Source organism: Haematobia irritans, chromosome 4, assembly GCF_050003625.1.
Source record: "Haematobia irritans isolate KBUSLIRL chromosome 4, ASM5000362v1, whole genome shotgun sequence".
Lineage (NCBI taxonomy): Eukaryota > Metazoa > Arthropoda > Insecta > Diptera > Muscidae > Haematobia > Haematobia irritans.
In genome coordinates, this window is record NC_134400.1 from 184,396,403 (window position 1) to 184,414,762 (window position 18,360).

General features: G+C 32.4%; 1 protein-coding gene across 1 annotated transcript in view; it reads right to left on the reverse strand.

The window, feature by feature from the left end:
* Positions 1-16,844, reverse strand: part of Galphai (G protein alpha i subunit) — a 71,108-nt gene extending 54,264 nt beyond the window's left edge. The window contains exon 1 of the mRNA XM_075308583.1: positions 16,211-16,844. Coding sequence (XP_075164698.1) covers positions 16,211-16,331 — 121 coding nt within the window. The 5' untranslated portion in view covers positions 16,332-16,844. The remainder of the gene's footprint in view (positions 1-16,210) is intronic.
* Positions 16,845-18,360: the final 1,516 nt, after the last annotated feature.

Consider the following 18,360-nt stretch of genomic DNA (forward strand, 5'->3'; position numbering starts at 1 on the left):
AATTGACAAAATTTTCTATAAAAATAAAATTTTGACAAAATTGTCTATAGAAACAAAATTTTAACAAAATTTTTTTCTAAAAAAAAAAAATGTTGGCCAAACTTTCTATAGAAATAAAGTTTGACAAAATTTTCTTTAGAAATAAAATTTTGACAAAATTTTCTACAAAAATAAAAATTTGACAAAATTTTCTATAGAAATAGAATTTTTGACAAAATGTTCTATAGAACTACAATTTTGACAAAGTTTTCTATAGAAATAAAATTTTTACAAAATTTTCTATAGAACTACAAATTTGACAAAATTTCCTAAAGACATAAAATGTTGACAAAATTTTCTATAGAAATAAAATTTTAATAAAATTTCCTATAGAAAAAAAAAATTGACAAAATTTTCTATAGAAATAAAATGTTGACAAAATTTTTTATAGAAGAAATTTTGACAAAATAAAATTTTCACAAAGTTTTCTATAGAAATAAAATTTTGAAAAATTTTTCGAAGAAGTAAAATGTCGGCAAAATTTTCTATTGGAAAAAAATTTGACAAAATTTTCTATAGAAATAAAATTTTGACAAAATTTTCTATAGAAATAAACTTTTGACAAAATTTTCTATGGAAATAAAATTTTGACAAAATTTTCTATAGAAATAAACATTTGACAAAATTTTCTATAGAAATAAAATGTTGATAAAATTTTCTATAGAAATAAAATTTTGACAAAATTTTCTATAGAAATAAAATTTTGACAAAATTTTCTATAGAAATAAAATTTTGACAAAATTTTTTATGGAAATGAAATTTTTACAAAATTTTCAATGGAAATAAACTTTCGACAAAATTTTCTATGGAAATAAAATTTTAACAAAATTTCTTATAGAAATAAAATTTTAACAAAATTTTCAATAGAAATAAAATTTTGACAAAGTTTTCTATAGAAATCAATTTTTGACAAAATTTCCTAAAGACATAAAATGTTGACACAATTTTCTATAGAAATAAAATTTTGACAAAATTTTCTACAGACATATAAAATTTTGACAAAATTTTCTATAGACATATAAAATTTTTACTAAATTTTCTATGGCAATAAAATTTTGGTAGTGGGTGGTTTATATGGGGGCCTATATACATTTATGAACACGAGTCTACCAAAAAATGGCCGATTTTTTACTGTTTGGTAGATTGGTAGAATTCTTGATGTTTTCGAAGATTTTGCAATATATTCCTCTCCAACTATGAAATGCTTCATAAGTTTTCTATAGAAATAACATTTTCACAAAATTTTCTACAGAAACAAAATTTTAACAAATTTTTTTATAGAAAAAAAATGTTGGCCAAACTTTCTATAGAAATAAAATTTGACAAAATTTCCTAAAGACATAAAATGTTGACAAAATTTTCTATAGAAATAAAATTTTAATAAAATTTCCTATAGAAAAAAAAATTGACAAAATTTTCTATAAAAATAAAATTTTGACAAAATTGTCTATAGAAACAAAATTTTAACAAAATTTTTTTCTAGAAAAAAAAAATGTTGGCCAAACTTTCTATAGAAATAAAGTTTGACAAAATTTTCTTTAGAAATAAAATTTTGACAAAATTTTCTACAAAAATAAAAATTTGACAAAATTTTCTATAGAAATAGAATTTTTGACAAAATGTTCTATAGAACTACAATTTTGAGAAAGTTTTCTATAGAAATAAAATTTTTACAAAATTTTCTATAGAACTACAAATTTGACAAAATTTTCTATAGAAATACAATTTTTGACAAAATTTTCTATAGAAATAAAATGTTGACAAAATTTTTTATAGAAAAAATTTTGACAAAATAAAATTTTCACAAAGTTTTCTATAGAAATAAAATTTTGAAAAATTTTTCGAAGAAGTAAAATGTCGGCAAAATTTGCTATTGGAAAAAAATTTGACAAAATTTTCTATAGAAATAAAATTTTGACAAAATTTTCTATAGAAATAAACTTTTGGCAAAATTTTCTATGGAAATAAAATTTTGACAAAATTTTCTATAGAAATAAACATTTGACAAAATTTTCTATAGAAATAAAATTTTGATAAAATTTTCTATAGAAATAAAATTTTGACAAAATTTTCTATAGAAATAAAATTTTGACAAAATTTTCTATGGAAATGAAATTTTTACAAAATTTTCAATGGAAATAAACTTTTGACAAAATTTTCTATGGAAATAAAATTTTAACAAAATTTCTTATAGAAATAAAATTTTGACAAAATTTTCAATAGAAATAAAATTTTGACAAAGTTTTCTATAGAAATCAATTTTTGACAAAATTTCCTAAAGACATAAAATGTTGACACAATTTTCTATAGAAATAAAATTTTGACAAAATTTTCTACAGACATATAAAATTTTGACAAAATTTTCTACAGACATATAAAATTTTGACAAAATTTTCTATAGACATATAAAATTTTTACTAAATTTTCTACGGCAATAAAATTTTGGTAGATTATTTTTGGCTCTCGTGGCAATCGTGACTTTTCTGTGATTGGGGATCGGTTTATTTGAGGGCTATATATAACATAGATCGATACGGACCAATTTTGGCATGGTTGTTATCGGTCATACACTAGCGAAATGTACCAAATTTCATCCGAAGATCAAACTCGATCTTCTTTCGGAAAAAAAGTCGTCCCGCTGCAAAACTACCCTTGTCTGCCATGGGAGGTCTCTCTCCTCCGGTGCAATGGGTGGCGGTCGGACTCCGAGAACAGGATTAACCTTGTAGCTTCTCACCGCTTCAGCTACAGTATCCTCATGAATCCTGTTCAGACCTGTCTGGTATGCTGCCTGATCTAGAGGCTCTCTTTTGTAACGCTGGATCTCAGGCTCTAGAAGGTGAAGATCAACCCTTACATTCCTGGGTGGAGGTTGTCTATCCACAAGATGGTGATTCGGATGACAACTTCGATGGCAACCCAAGAGGTACTGCTTTGACAACATGTAGTTGTGTCGACGCACTGGGATGATCTTGGTCTCCGCATAAAGGTGATCCAGGGGTGTACTGCGGAGACATCCTGTTGCGGTTCTAAGGGCATCGTTCTGACAGGTCTGTATGTTATTCCACTGCGTATCGCTCGTTTGAGGTGTCCACACTGGCGCTGCATAGTTTACCACTGACCGGCCAATTGTCTTATATGTAGTTAACAAGGTTTCTTTGTCCGCACCCCAAGTGCTGCCGGCAAGTGACTTGAGGACCTTGTTTCTACCGCGGAGCTTATCACAAATTGCAGTGCCATGGGCGGACGACTTATAAATGTGACCCCGAGAATCTTGGGGTACAGGTTGTTGTAACAGTTTATTGTAATTTCATCCATTTTTATGTTATACGCTTTGGTACTTCAGCTTGTGGCCAGGTCGAGGAACTCTGCGACTAAGGTGGGGTGTGTCCAGAGTGATCTGGTGGTAAGTCGGGTTGGTTTAGCTGGACAAGGGAAAAGATGACGCGTGTCGTGTGGCCCTTGGCTGCAAATTGGTCATACGTTAGCTACGCTGCTATCAATTACTGATAAGTAGGAATTAAGGCGGCTGCACTTGCCTGAACTTGCTACGTGTTGGACTGGTACAGGTGCTCCGGTTTATCGCAATTTCAAAATTTTTACATATTTATTTGATTTCTATACTAGCATGACCCACATAGACTGAAGTACATGTGTCAGGATAATCTGCCATTCGTATGTTAAGTATCCAGATTTTATCCAAACCCATATTAAAGTGAACGGTCCTTTCCATACGATTTGATCAGAACTGAAACTGATCCATGCACACCAGGGATTAGTTCCGTACAAGTTATGGGGGTTGGATCCATTTGCCGTAAGGGATATTTCGATGTATTACAAAACGAATAACAAACTAATTATACCCCTATCACCATTCTATGGTGGTGGGTATACAAATTTTTAATCGATTCAAGTAAGTATTATGATTGGATTTTATTTTGATTAAAAATTGAATCAATTTTTTTGGTTGATAAAGTCTGTATGTGTTTTTTTTTTGGTACTATTATCGACCAAAAGAAAAACCCTGGTACGCCATGACACATTTGGTACCTTTTCGAACATTCTCGACATTCAAATGAGAAAATCTTCGAATTCAATTCAACGTGCGTTTATATGCGTTGACTTGAAACAAAACGCTGACAGCACTAACTGTGATTAAAATGAACAACAATTGCTTATATGGTGTGAGATAAAACAAAACAAAAACATAATGAGAGTAACATCGGATCAATGCAACACATACCTAGTACGAGTACTTATGTGGACCAAACTATTTTTATTTTCTAGAAATAACAATGGTACCCTAGGCACACATATAATTCATTGCAAACAATAGTCGATAGATACACCATTTGCAGTAACGGCACACCATCCTCATTATAGCAAATAAACGCTCTTACTATTTACCATAGGGGAACGTACTCACAATGAAAATCGCTTGCAATATGCTGGCAAGCTGGTGTTAAGATCTAATTTACACACACTCCATGATGTGTGATTCGGATGAGATTCCCCATCACACATCAGATGGGTTTGTTTGCAAAAATGGAAAAATTGTCTATTATGATCTCTGTAGAAATGTTCGTGAATAAAAGGGAGGATAGAAATATTTCGCAAACATATGTGATCTGACTAAAATTTTTCCAAAATCGGTATATAAGGTCCAGCTGAATCTTATGCATAATCCTCCATCAAGGATTGCGTACAAAGTTCTCTATTAATGACTGTATCAATCCCATGCTAATTAAAAGGTTCAAATTTCAACCGGATCGGATGAGATTTATTCCTCCATTAAGGTCCAGAAGTCAAATCTTGGAGGTCGGCTTATATGAGGGTGATATATATTTTTATGAACGTATTTTTGTATGACTATTAAAAAGCCTACACTGACATGACGTGACAAATTTTGACCGTATCAGATCAAATTTGTTCCCAAAATAAAAACCGGGGATCGGTTAATATGGGGGCTACGAATTAATATGAACCGATACACACAAAAAAATTTCACGAAAATTTTTCCAATTAAAATTTTAATTGAGTTTTAAAAAATATTAAATTAAAAATTTAATCGATTCAACAAATTTTTTAATTGAAACAAAAATCAATCACAAAAATAATAGTATCAATTAATTTTTTAATTGGATCAATTAACTTTTTAATTGACCTTCAATTAATTTTTTAATTGATACTATAATTTTTGTGATTGAAGACATTTCAATTAAAAATTAATTGGATCAATTAATTTCGTGATTGAATCAGAAAAAAAGTTTTTGTGTGTATGGACCAATTATTGCATGACTATTAGATCGGAAAAAAAAAATTTCCTCTTCTAAGAGGCTCCGGAAGTTAAATCTGGGGATCGGTTTATATGGCGGTTAGAGACCTATACGAAGATCACGTACCAAATTTCTACAGGATCGTACGAAATTTGCTCCTAGGTTTATACACAGAAAAAAAAAACACGAAAATTTTTCCAATTAGAGTCTTGTGTTTTAAAAAATATTCAATAAAACATTTAATTGATTCAACAATTTAATTGAAGCAAAAATTAATATGTAGTATCAATTCATTTTTTAATTGGATCAATTAATTTTTTAATTGATACTATCATTTCTGCGATTGAAAACATTTCAACTAAAAAATTAATTGGATCAAGAGCCAAGAGTCTCCGGAAGTCAACTCTGTGAATACACAGAAAAAAAAAACACGAAAATTTTTCCAATTAGTCTTGTGTTTTAAAAAATATTCAATAAAACATTTAATTGATTCAACAATTTTTTTAATTGAAGCAAAAATTAATATGTAGTATAAATTCATTTTTTAATTGGATCAATTAATTTTTTATTTGATACTCATTTCTGTGATTGAAAACATTTCAACAAAAGAAAAAAATAAATAATTGTATCAATTAAATTCGTGATAGAAGGAAAAAAACTATTCCAAGAGTCGCCTGAAGTCAACTCTGTGAATACACAGAAAAAAAAATTCACGGAAATTTTTCCAATTAGAGTCTTGTGTTTTAATAAAATAATAATTAAATAATTAATATACGATAAAAAATTTAATTGATTCAACAATTTTTTTTAATTGAAGCAAAAATTAATATGTGGTACCAATTCATTTTTTAATTGGATCAATTAATTGTTTAATTGATACTATCATTTCTGTGATTGAAGACATTTCAACTAAAAAATTAATTGGATCAATTAAATTCGTGATTGAAGACAAAAAAACAATTTTTTTTGTGTATGGGAGCTATATATGATTATGGATCGATATGGACCAATTATTGCATGGATCGATTGAAATTTTCTCTTCCCGGAGGCTCCAGAAGTCAAATCTGGGAGTCGGTTTTTATGACGGGAGCCACCGTGGTGCAATGGTAAGCATGTCCGCCTTGCATACACAAGGTCGTGGGTTCGATTCCTGCTACGACCGAACACCAAAAAGTTTTTCAGGGGTGGATTATCCCACCTCAGTAATGCTGGTGACATTTTTATAGCTCGGACTCGGCTATAAAAAGGAGGTCTCTTGTCATTGAGCTTAACATGGAATCGGGCAGCACTCAGTGATAAGAGAGAAGTTCACCAATATGGTATCACAATGGACTGAATAGTCTAAGTGAGCCTGATACATCGGGCTGTCACCTAACGTAACCTATGACGGCTATACCTAAAAGTGCTTCGATATAGCGCATTTACAATACCATCCGACATAGATTTTGTATGTGAACGTACACACAGATTAACAAACGTGAATCACTCACTCACACATGAGTCAATCCGATTTTGGTTTTTTTTTTTGAGTTAATACAAAATTGTGAAATTACATTTTTTTTCATGCCCTGCTGAATGTATTTCGATCCACCCTTATATATACAAATAGTAATATAACAAATGTTGACACTTCCCATATTTGCACAAAATATTACGGTAGTTTATCAACATTTTCTGTTTGTGCTCAACACTGTCCAGTGTATATCAGCCAGTTTGCTTGCTTGTTGTTTTTTTAGTATGACATCGTGGTTTAAATGATTTATTAAATAAAATTTACAATTTATGCTGTTGAAAGTAAACGTAAAAAATTGGAACAATTGTTAATTGCCGGTGGGAAAGGGGGGAACTTGCATAATACAACAAAATAACAAAAATTAAGTGTAAATCACGTCGTTTACAAAGAAGAATATTTCTAGCCAAGAAAATTGTCACAAATTACACGTGACCTTTTTTAAAAACTTGGGTATTAAAAGACGATAACAAGAAATATTTTCAAAAGTCGTAACTTTTTTTTGAAAATTAGATATAAACGTGCAAATTGCATTTTGCCAAGTAGTTTTTTTGTGTCATTATTGATGTTGACATTATTCCTCATAGATTCAAATCATGTTTTCGGGGTTTTGCCAAACATCATAGGCTTCGATACAAAAGCTCCACTTCGGCCGAGCTCTACAATATATATTTTTGTTGGTCGTGAAATTCCGAGTCTATCTATCGTTGTCAGTCCATCTGCCTGCTAACCGATCTCCAGATTTGTGGCCATATTGGGTCTCTCTTTAGTAACCTTTTAGAACTATATTTAGTTACATATGTCCGTCATATAAACACAAATTCCTGAATTTAAATTCTTCTAGGGTTAAACATTTAATCCTTGAATTTCGGTATTTGACGTAGGTATGCACCCTCTTTTTAATAAACCACACAAAAATGTGGTTCATGTCGGTCCATAATTAGAACTGTGTCCACAAAAAAAAATCTGATTCAATCACGAAATTAATTGATTCAATTAATTTTTTAATTGAAATGTCTTCAATTACAGAAATGATAGTATCAATTAAAAAATTAATTGAAGGTCAATTAAAAAATTAATTGACCCAAATGAAAAATTTATGGATACTATTAATGTTTGTGATTGATTTTTGTTTCAATTAAAAAATTTGTTGAATCAATAAAATTTTTAATTGAATATTTTTTAAAACTCAATTAAAATTTTAATTGAAAAGATTTTCGTGATTTTTTTTTCTGTGCACGTAATAAACAGCTTTGTTATATAGTAAATTGTGCAATGGTTAGCACACCATCGTTACATACAGAAGATCTTCGGTTCAATTCCCGTTCCGACCAAACTTCAAAATGTTTTCAAGGCCCCAACATTATGCCTCGTACCCTTTCTGAGTCTTTCAATGCATCTCTAAATCCTTTCACATATAGGGAGACAAATAGTTCAGATTCGGCATCCGGCTCCAGGTTCATGTCTGTCGGATTCGATTGGCGATTGTCCACACATCTGATATTCATCTTGAATTGATGTGTTCAAAAGCCATGGGTAACTTTGTAGGTACCGGAAGATCTAAGAGATACGTCTCCCATCGTAGCTGACAGTTGATGCAGTTTATTGCAATGTCGCACTGGTAGAAAGAGATCGCCTTTTGAACCGCCACGTCGTCCACGGTCTCTAATGACGCGCTAGTTATCTAATCATCAACATCTCCAATTAGGCGAATCTTTAAGAGGCGCCTTCCTGAAGATGACATAGTTCGGGTGAGGAGTTTGAAGTTTTGCTTTACCGAGAAAAGTTTGGACTCATGCTGTTGTAGGGTTCTAGAGCGATACCCCGTAGCTGTATGCAGCGCAATATTCTGCACCGTCTGGAAGTTCGTCCACTGGACCTCGCTTATACTGGGAGTCCAAACGGGCCGCATAATCGATAAGGAGACGACACCAATCGACTCGTACGTTCTTCAAATATTCCCAAGTGGCATCATCCAATACCTTTAGGGCTTTGTTCATACTCCCCACTTTTTTATCAACCATTTCCAAGAGGAACAGGTTATCGTTAGGAAAATTAGGATACTTGCATGTGAGAATGCTCTGACCATGAATATGGATGTGAGCTCATGGCTCATCTCTTTAGTCCGAGACGTGACAATGGTTGCTGTCGACTTAGGGTCAGAAAGTTTTAGATTCTTTTCGAAAACGAAGTCGATAAATGAGGGGAGGTAGTCGAGCTTCTTCTCGATAGCTACCGGCAGTAACCAGAATACCCACTCATGTAGACTTAGGGCACAGTGGGCACTAAAATGTGAATTTCGATTAAACAATTGGATAAAAAGCTTCTTACTCGGTTTCTATTAGTAACTCCATTCCGTCACAAAAGACAAATACTAAATTTGGGCTCTCAGCTTAAGGTGGGTATTAAGTTCTAGTTTAGCCGCTAAAATCTTCATTTTTTTCACGATTACTTTTCTTTAATAAACCATTTTAAGGATTACAAACTTTGTAAATATTTTCTTTGGGCTATTCCCCATCAAGTTATAATAAAATTTGCAACAAATATGTATACTTTTATGTTTTTTTTTACTGATTTAGTTTTCACTTTAGTGAAAAAATTACGATTTTAGCGGCTAAACTCGAACTTAATACCCACCTTTAGAAACCAAAAACTGATAACAATGTGAATTTTGAATCAGATTCTACTCATTCATAGATATCTATGTCAGTCCTGTTATATCCAAATAGATGAAATGATTTCCGATCCTAACAGTTCCTGTCGATGCCCATCTCTGTCAGCACAGATGGCAGTAACCCAATCGAAATTTATCGAACACTCGGCAAGATCTTTTTTATTATGGCAAAACTTAAAAAAAAATAATTCATTGTGCAATATCTTTTCAAACACGGATATTTTTCCAAATCGGCTAATTAATTGGATTGATCTATAGGTATTTTTTCCCAAACAATTCTGTCTTCTTTGAATAGCTAAGCCTAACTTCAAACCTGAAAAAATCGTATATTTTTTAAACTTGCCTCAAATTAAAAAGTCGTTAAAAAAAAAAAACGGAAGGTTAAATTTAATTCAAAATTAATTTAGATTTTTTTAAGTTTAATTACACAATGTTTCTAGACAGTTAATAACGCATTAAAGTCTACTTATCACCTAATTCAAAGGGAAAGAAACCATAAACTCTCATATATTTATTTATAAATAAAAAAAAATCCGGCGTAAATTAAATGAAAAAAACTGTACTGATAACATCAAGCGATTGCATCCGCAGTTTATGTTTAACCTTTGTTGTCAAGTAAATAAAAAATTTTTCGATAATTCTCTTATAGTTTGGAACTATCTATTTTCAACCAACAAAAGCAAAACATAGAAATACGTTAAAAGTCAAACAGAAAAGTTTGGAAGGAAGCGGTCTATATAAACAAAGAATTTCATAAAAAAATTACTAAGATAAGATTCCAATAGAAAATTTCAGTAATGTTTATGTACTTAAAGTGTACATTCGAAAGAAAATCATCACAGATAAGGTAAGGTACCAGGGTGGTGCGATAAGAATCCAGCCTACAAAAACGGCCAGGTATTATGGAAAAGTGGTGATTTTCTTTTTTACATGACACTCTTGACCCAGATATCGTTGCGAGGCAGGATGTGTGAAATGGGTCTGAGTAAACTAACAAACAACTGAAAAACTGCTGAAACTATTTACTTTTGTTTATTATTAATAAATTTTTCTTTAAGGACATTATTAGAATTCGGGTGTAATCTACGATGTATATTAAAAAAAAATATTCCACAAATATTTTTCCAATATCTTTTTTGTTTGTAATTTAATTTTTCCATATTAAATTTTAATTGAATTATAAAAAAAAATCAATTAAAATGTAATTGATTAGTAATGGATCAATATTTATTGGATTGAAGAGTATATTAAACATTAATTGAATCAAATGAATAAAAAATTTTAATAATCAATTCAATCAATTTGTGATTGAAGACAAAAATAATTTTCATACCCTGCGCCACACTGTGGAACAGGGTATTATAAGTTAGTGCATATGTTTGCAACACCCAGAAGGAGACGAGATAGACACATGCTGTCTTTGGCAAAAATGCTCAGGGTGGGCTCCTGAGTCGATATAGCCATGTCCGTCTGTCCGTCTGTCCGTGAACACATTTTTGTAATCAAAGTCTAGGTCGCAGTTTTAGTCCAATCGACTTCAAATTTGGCACAAGTATGTGTTTTGGCTCAGAATAGATCCCTATTGATTTTGGAACAAATCGGTTCAGATTTAGATACAGCTCCCATATATATCTTTCGCCCGATATGCACTTATATGGACCCAGAAGCCAGAATTTTACCCTGATTTGCTTGAAATTTTGCACAAATATAACACTTGGTCGTATAGTCAAGTGTGCAAAATTTGATTGAAATCGGTTCAGATTTAGATATAGCTCCCATATATATCTTTCGCCAGATATGGACTAATACAGTCCCAGATGCCAGAGTTTTATCCCAATTTGGTTGAAATTTTGCGGTTCAGATTTAGATATAGCTCCCATATATAGATTTCGCCCGATTTACACCCATATGACCACAGAGGCCAATTTTTTGCTCCGATTTAGTTGAAATTTTGCACAGGGAGTAAAAGGTTAGGTTAAAGTGGCAGCCCGATTAAGATTCAGGCTCACTTAGACTATTCAGTCCATTGTGAGTAGAAATAGCATTGTAGCTATGCGTGTCAAATTTGGTTGAAATCGGTTCAGATTTAGATATAGCTCCCATATATAGCTTTCGCCCGATTTACACTCATATGACAACAGAGGCCAATTTTTTACTCCGAGTTAATTGAAGTTTTGCACAGGGAGTAGAATAAGCATTGTGGCTACGCGTGACAAATTTGGTTGAAATCGGTTCAGATTTAGATATATCTCTATAGCTTTCGCCCGATTTAGACTCATATGACCACAGTGGCCAATCTTTTACTCCGATTTAATTGAAATTTTGCACAGGGATTAGAATTAGCATTGTAGCTATGCGTGCTAAGTTTGGTTGAAATCGGTTCAGATTTAGATATAGCTCCCATATATAGATTTCGCCCGATTTACACCCATATGACCACAGAGGCCAATTTTTTGCTCCGATTTAGTTGAAATTTTGCACAGGGAGTAGAATTAGCATTGTAGCTATGCGTGTCAAATTTGGTTGAAATCGGTTCAGATTTAGATATAGCTCCCATATATAGCTTTCGCCCGATTTACACTCATATGACCACAGTGGCCAATCTTTTACACCGATTTAATTGAAGTTTTGCACAGGGAGTAGAATTAGCATTGTAGCTATGCGTGCCAAATTTGGTTGAAATCGTTTCAGATTTAGATATATCTCCCATCTATAGCTTTCGCCCGATTTAGACTCATATGACCACAGAGGCCAATTTTTAACTCCGATTTAGTTGAAATTTTGCACACGGAGTAGAATTAGCATTGTAGCTTTGCGTGTCATATTTGGTTGAAATCGGTTCAGATTTAGATATAGCTCCCATATATATGTTTTTCTGATTTCGACAAAAATGGTCAAAATACCAACATTTTCCTTGTTAAATCGCCACTGCTTAGTCGAAAAGTTGTAAAAATGACTCTTATTTGCCTAAACTTCTAATACATATATATCGAGCGATAAATCATAAATAAACTTTTGCGAAGTTTCCTTAAAATTGCTTCAGATTCAAATGTTTTCCATATTTTTGCACTAAAATTGTATTCCACCATAGTGCATTAGCCAACTTAAATTTTGAGTCTATAGATTTTGTAAAAGTCTATCAAATTCTGTCCAAATCGAGTGATATTTAAATGTATGTATTTGGGACAAACCTTTATATATAGCACCCAACACATTTGACGGATGTGATATGGTATCGAAAATTTAGATCTACAAAGTGGTGCAGGGTATAATATAGTCGGCCCCGCCCGACTTTAGACTTTCCTTATTTGTTTTTTTCTGTGTATGTAATGTTGAATGCATTCTAAACAAATACTAATATAGGACATAATAAAAGCAAAAAATAATATTTACTCTTTTTGCGTCATCATTTAAACTATTAGTTCTCCCTTTTTTTGTTATCAATAAATAAATATTGTATAAAATGCTACAAGTATTTCTCTGCTGGAGAAATTCTTTGCAAGACAAAAACAACAAATAACTTAGACATTGAATCATACCTCCTCGCAAACCAGCCGCTGTCCATTCCACCATAATATTGGCTCACCCAATTAATTGTTATTTAGCTGGCATAAGCATGTGCTAAACGCTTATTCATCGCTTCTATTTCAGTATTAATTTCAATTATATTTGTTTCCTTTTCAAATACAATCAGTTAATTATTGTGAAGCGGTTATTTTGGATTACAATCATAAACATCATCATGATGACAGTGAAATCAAAGTGGGGGCGAATATATATGTATGTATTTTAGTTTGTGCTTTGCTCCGTACGTCTCAAACCGCTTATTTTATTTAAAAAAGACTAACAAAAAGAGAGGGTTGGTTTTTCTAATACAATTAATTCGAAGAAAATATGACCTTGGAAAACCTCTCGACTGTTCTAGGTCTAGGTATACAAACTTCAATTAATCGATTTTTGCCAAAAAAAAAAGACGGTTCATCTTTTAAGATTGGTATTAAGTTCGAGTTTAGCCGCTAAAATCGTCATTTTTTTCACGATTACTTTTCTTTAATACTCCATTCTAAGGAATACAAACTTTGCAAAAATTTGCTTTGGGCTATTCCCCATCAAGTTATAATAAAATTTGCAACAAATATGTATAATTTTATGCCTGATTTAGTTTTCACTTTAGCGCTTTTAGCGGTTAAACTCGAACTTAATACCCACCTTTAGTCGAAACGTAGATATTAAGCTGAAAGGAGTTTTAGGCTGAAAACTTCTCAGAAAGTTGGGAGGATCAATGCTGATTTTTATATATTCGCAAATGTTAAAGTTCTATCTATCAAAATCTACTTTTGATAAAGCCGACAAATTCAAGTTTATAAAAAGTCGAACTATCGATGTTTAAAATTTTTATAAAAGTCCAGCGATATACATTTCCAAATTTTGATAAGGCGACTTGTTTTATTTTCATTACAATCCTTATCTAGGATTCAGTAGTATAGAGAAAATGTGATGTCTTGCATGGTGGCGGTAATGGGTTCGATTCTCGCCCGGGATGACAATTTTCTACATTACTTTTTGAGTGTCTCGGGAAACATTTACACGCGGTTGCATTTCCGTTCTATATTTAGATAGTGGGGAAATGCAAAGCTACCTTATCATCAAACAAAATTCTACATGGTAGTTACGCTTGCGAGTAGTAGCAAAACTCGATCTACATGTATTCATTTCTGAAGTAACGTCAAATTGAGACTAACTTTTACTTCAGCTTCAACAACAACTAGGCTGAAATGAGTCTAGAGTAAATTGGTGCTGAGCCGGGCGGACCATTGTTTGCAAACTAGACATTGCGCCAGCTACCTTGTAATCGGTTCCGGTATGTGGGTGTTGAGAAAACCACAAGAAAGGAAGGACTTCAAGAGCAGAATTAATCTTGTAGATTTTCTACGTATCCGCTAAAGTATCCCCATTAATTTTTTTCGGATTTTTGTTTTTTGGTATGTCGCTAGACTAGCCAATAAGAAGTCACCCTTGAGGACCTTGTTTTTTACCCGGAGCCCATATAGATGGCTCATGGGTGGCTGCCTTGAACATGGTGCAGAATGTGACTAGGAAGTTCCAGTCTATGTAGTGAAAAATTGTGTGAGGGTTGGTATGGATGGTTGAACAATTATCTGTGAGTAAACTACTCCCTCAATGCTGGCCGAACTCATAATTCATAACCCAAAGTGATGTCCCTGCCTAACAATAGTTTGTTTAGGACCGTCTTGTGTCATACTTTTGTTTTGGCTGGTAGGATGGGTTATTAGGCCTTACCCGAAACGTTCGTTTGCTTCAGTAGTGGGTTATAATGAATCATGAAAAAAAAAAATCCAGTACCCACTAAATCTCAACAACACTTAAATTCCATTAGTCCAGCCCCTTAGATACCTGACACTCCGGCTAATTGTTTCGTGTTGTTCGGAGATCACACTCTATGAGGATTGAAAAATTTCGTGCAACTCTACCGATCGGTCACTCTCTCACTCGAAATGGTTAGAGTTAGGAAATACCCAGACCTCAAAAGAGTTCCAAGGTTAGGTTAGGAGGCAGCCCGATGTATCAGGCTCACTTAGACTATTCAGTCCATTGTGATACCACATTGGTGAACTTCTCACTAATCACTGAGTGCTGCCCGATACCATGTTAAGCTCAATGACAAGGGACCTCCTTTTTATAGCCGAGTCCGAACGGCGTTCCACATTGCAGAGAACCACTTAGAGAAGCTTTGAAACCCTCAGAAATGTCACCAGCATTACTGAGGTTCCAAATGAGTACTTTCTTTTTTTTAAATCATTGGTCATCGAACTAATATACGAAATTAATTGCATCCTGTAGAGTACAATAAAGCCCTAATTTGTAGTGGCATATTCCATTCCATTGCTCGATATAGTTTCTGGTCACTTTGTCATATTCATAAATCAATTTAATGCCATTCGGTATCAGTTCTTGGGATTAACTTTAAACCCCATTTAGTTTGAGTACCATATCGCATATCTGACAAGTTTTTAGGTCATATTGGTTATCCAATGGACATTTGAGCCTATATTTTCAATGTATTTCAAAATTACTAACAACACGCACTACTCTTACTAACGACCCATAGTCCTTGCTTCATTTTGTTTTTGTAGAAATTTGAAAAACCTGTGGTGCATTTTATCTAGTGATTTTCTTTTTTTTTTTCAAAATGGCAACTCTCTAATAGGGTGCATCTCTCTGCCATGCTCTCAAAAACCATATTTGCAAACACAAAAAAAAAAAAACAACACTCACAAACATTTCAATAGCCGCTAAGAAATTGAAGCATACAAGAGGTGTGTTTTTGAAGGCAACAACAAATGAAAGCAAATTTCTGAGAATGCTCCACTCATTACCGCCAACTCTTCCCCGTCTTTGCAAAACAAAAAAACCAACATCTTATCGTCGTGGATTTATGGGGACGCGATGATGAGTAATTTGCAGTAAATCACAAAAAACAAGAAGAAGAATAATAGTTAAGAACTTATAGTGGGTCTACACGAACAACAATAGTGCGATTTGTTTAAAAGGAAATTAAATAAAAACAATGTAAATAACTAAAAAGAAACAAAGATGAAATCACAACTTTATCTAACGGTTTAGTTTTAATATTAATAAATTATCAAAAATTTAATTAATTAAAAAAATTGCATATATCATTGTACGCACCCAAAAGCAGCAATTTCACCTCCGAAGCGGCACGTTCACCTTCTTCCCGCAATGCACGATCAATATTTTTGGAGCGCTCAATAGCCTCCTTATCTCGCGCTGTACTTACGGCGCATCCCATTGTTACGATTTAAGGATTTTTTTGTATTAAAACTGAACGAGCAAAGTTTCTAATCGATAAAACAACAAAGAATACTGTACTGCACTAAAATGAAGCACTTAAAAACACTTGGAACAATCACTTCAATAAGTATTGTGTATTTTTTCGGTTTCTTAAAAGAAAATAACCACTGATTGATTCACTTTTGTCGTCGTAGCTCCTTTTTCGGATTTTTTAGATCTGCCCAATGATTTTTTTATTGGGCGTCGTTTGCGTCTGCGCTTTTAAGGTATGGAACTTATTTTTTAATTTTGTGCTATTTTATTTGTAAGCAATTTTTCGTAGTAATTTCTTCTGTTGGTGCTCGAAATTTCTATCGCTTCGTGGTTATAAATTTTTTAATCACTTTTTTTTGCCAATCTACCGTCGAACAAACACAACATTTAAATAACTTTCCGCTACGCTAATTGTGTATTTAATTCTTTCTTTCTCTCTCTTTCGTCTTCACTGAACTGATCGAGTTGGTTCGTTCGTTATTCTTCAGAGTATTGTCTAGTGCGGTTTCAGTGTTGCTTAACGTCGTTTTTGTTCGTACGAATGTCAAGAAAAACAGAGAGAAAACAAGTTTTGAACCGATTACTTTTTTGGTACTAATAACAGAGTTGCCAACAACCGTGTATAAAAAATAATAATTGGGTCTTAAAATATTAGAGATGTTAATAGTTCCATTTATCCCAAAATATTTCTGAAAAGTGTAAATATAAAAATGTTTCTCATTTAATAAACGCACGGATTAGGCTAAAAGTTATGTTAAGAAAATCGCGTTCTCAACAAAAATAGACATGCCCTTAAGTTTTTCCCCCAAAACTCTAAATTAAGACCCTACCAGCATTTCAAAGTTCAATTTCATCCTCATCGCTACCACAGACTCGTAAGTGACACTGCAACAATCGCCAACTGTGATGAGGTAAACATATGAAAAAGTACAAAATGAGCCATTTTCCATTGGATTCCATATGAAGATTATTGTCAAGATCTCCTTTAGACTGAATTTTAAAGAAAATAAAATTTTGTTTGTCAACTCCTCAATTTTAAATACTTTTTCTTGTTTAGTTTCATATCCGCTTACAAATTTTCTGTAGATAAATGAAAATAAATTTTTGACAAAATTTTCTATAGATATAAAATTTTGACAAAATTTTCTGTAGAAATAAAATTTTCACAATATTTTCTACAGAAATAAAATTTTGACAAAATTTTTTACCAAAATAAAATTTTGACAAAATTTTCTATTGAAATAAAATTTAAGGAAAATTTTTTTATAGAAATAAAAAATACAACATTTTTTTATAGAAAACAAAACATAAAATAAAATATTGACAAAATTTTCCAAAAGAAAACATTTTGACAAAATTTTCTGTTGAAATAAAATTTTGAGAAAACTTTCTGAAGAAACAAATTTTTGTAAAATATTAAAATATTTTGTCAAAACTATTGTACCATAAGTCTGATATCGGCTCAAAAATGTACACAAAAGGTAATGAATCATTCGCGGGGGTACTATGGTACTGACCAGGATGAAAAAGTATTGAAAAAAGTACTATAGTACTGCGTTTTCCATCCCTGATGTGTACACGTAGACGCAAATTCATCTACAAGAAAAATCGGGGCAGGGTTGTAAAAAGCGTATTTTTTGTACTAAAACCACAGTTGTACAAGGCAGTATAGGGGATTTTGAAAGAGATTTAGTTGAAATCCTCTACGAGCCAGCTGATATTTGCCTATTGCAAATCTACTGAGATCTAGGAGGATTTCGGCCAAAATCCTCGTTTACGAGGATTTCGTGTCTACCCTGCCAGCATTTCAAAGTTCCATTTCATCCTCATCGCTACCACAGACTCGTAAATGTCACCACAACTATCGCGAACTGTGATGGGGGAAGCATATCAAAAAGTACAAAATGTACATGATAGTATTTTGCCATCACTACTGTTAGAAGAGTCATTTTATTTTTTGTGAAACGCCAAGCGCAACCAGCTTGTTATATTTT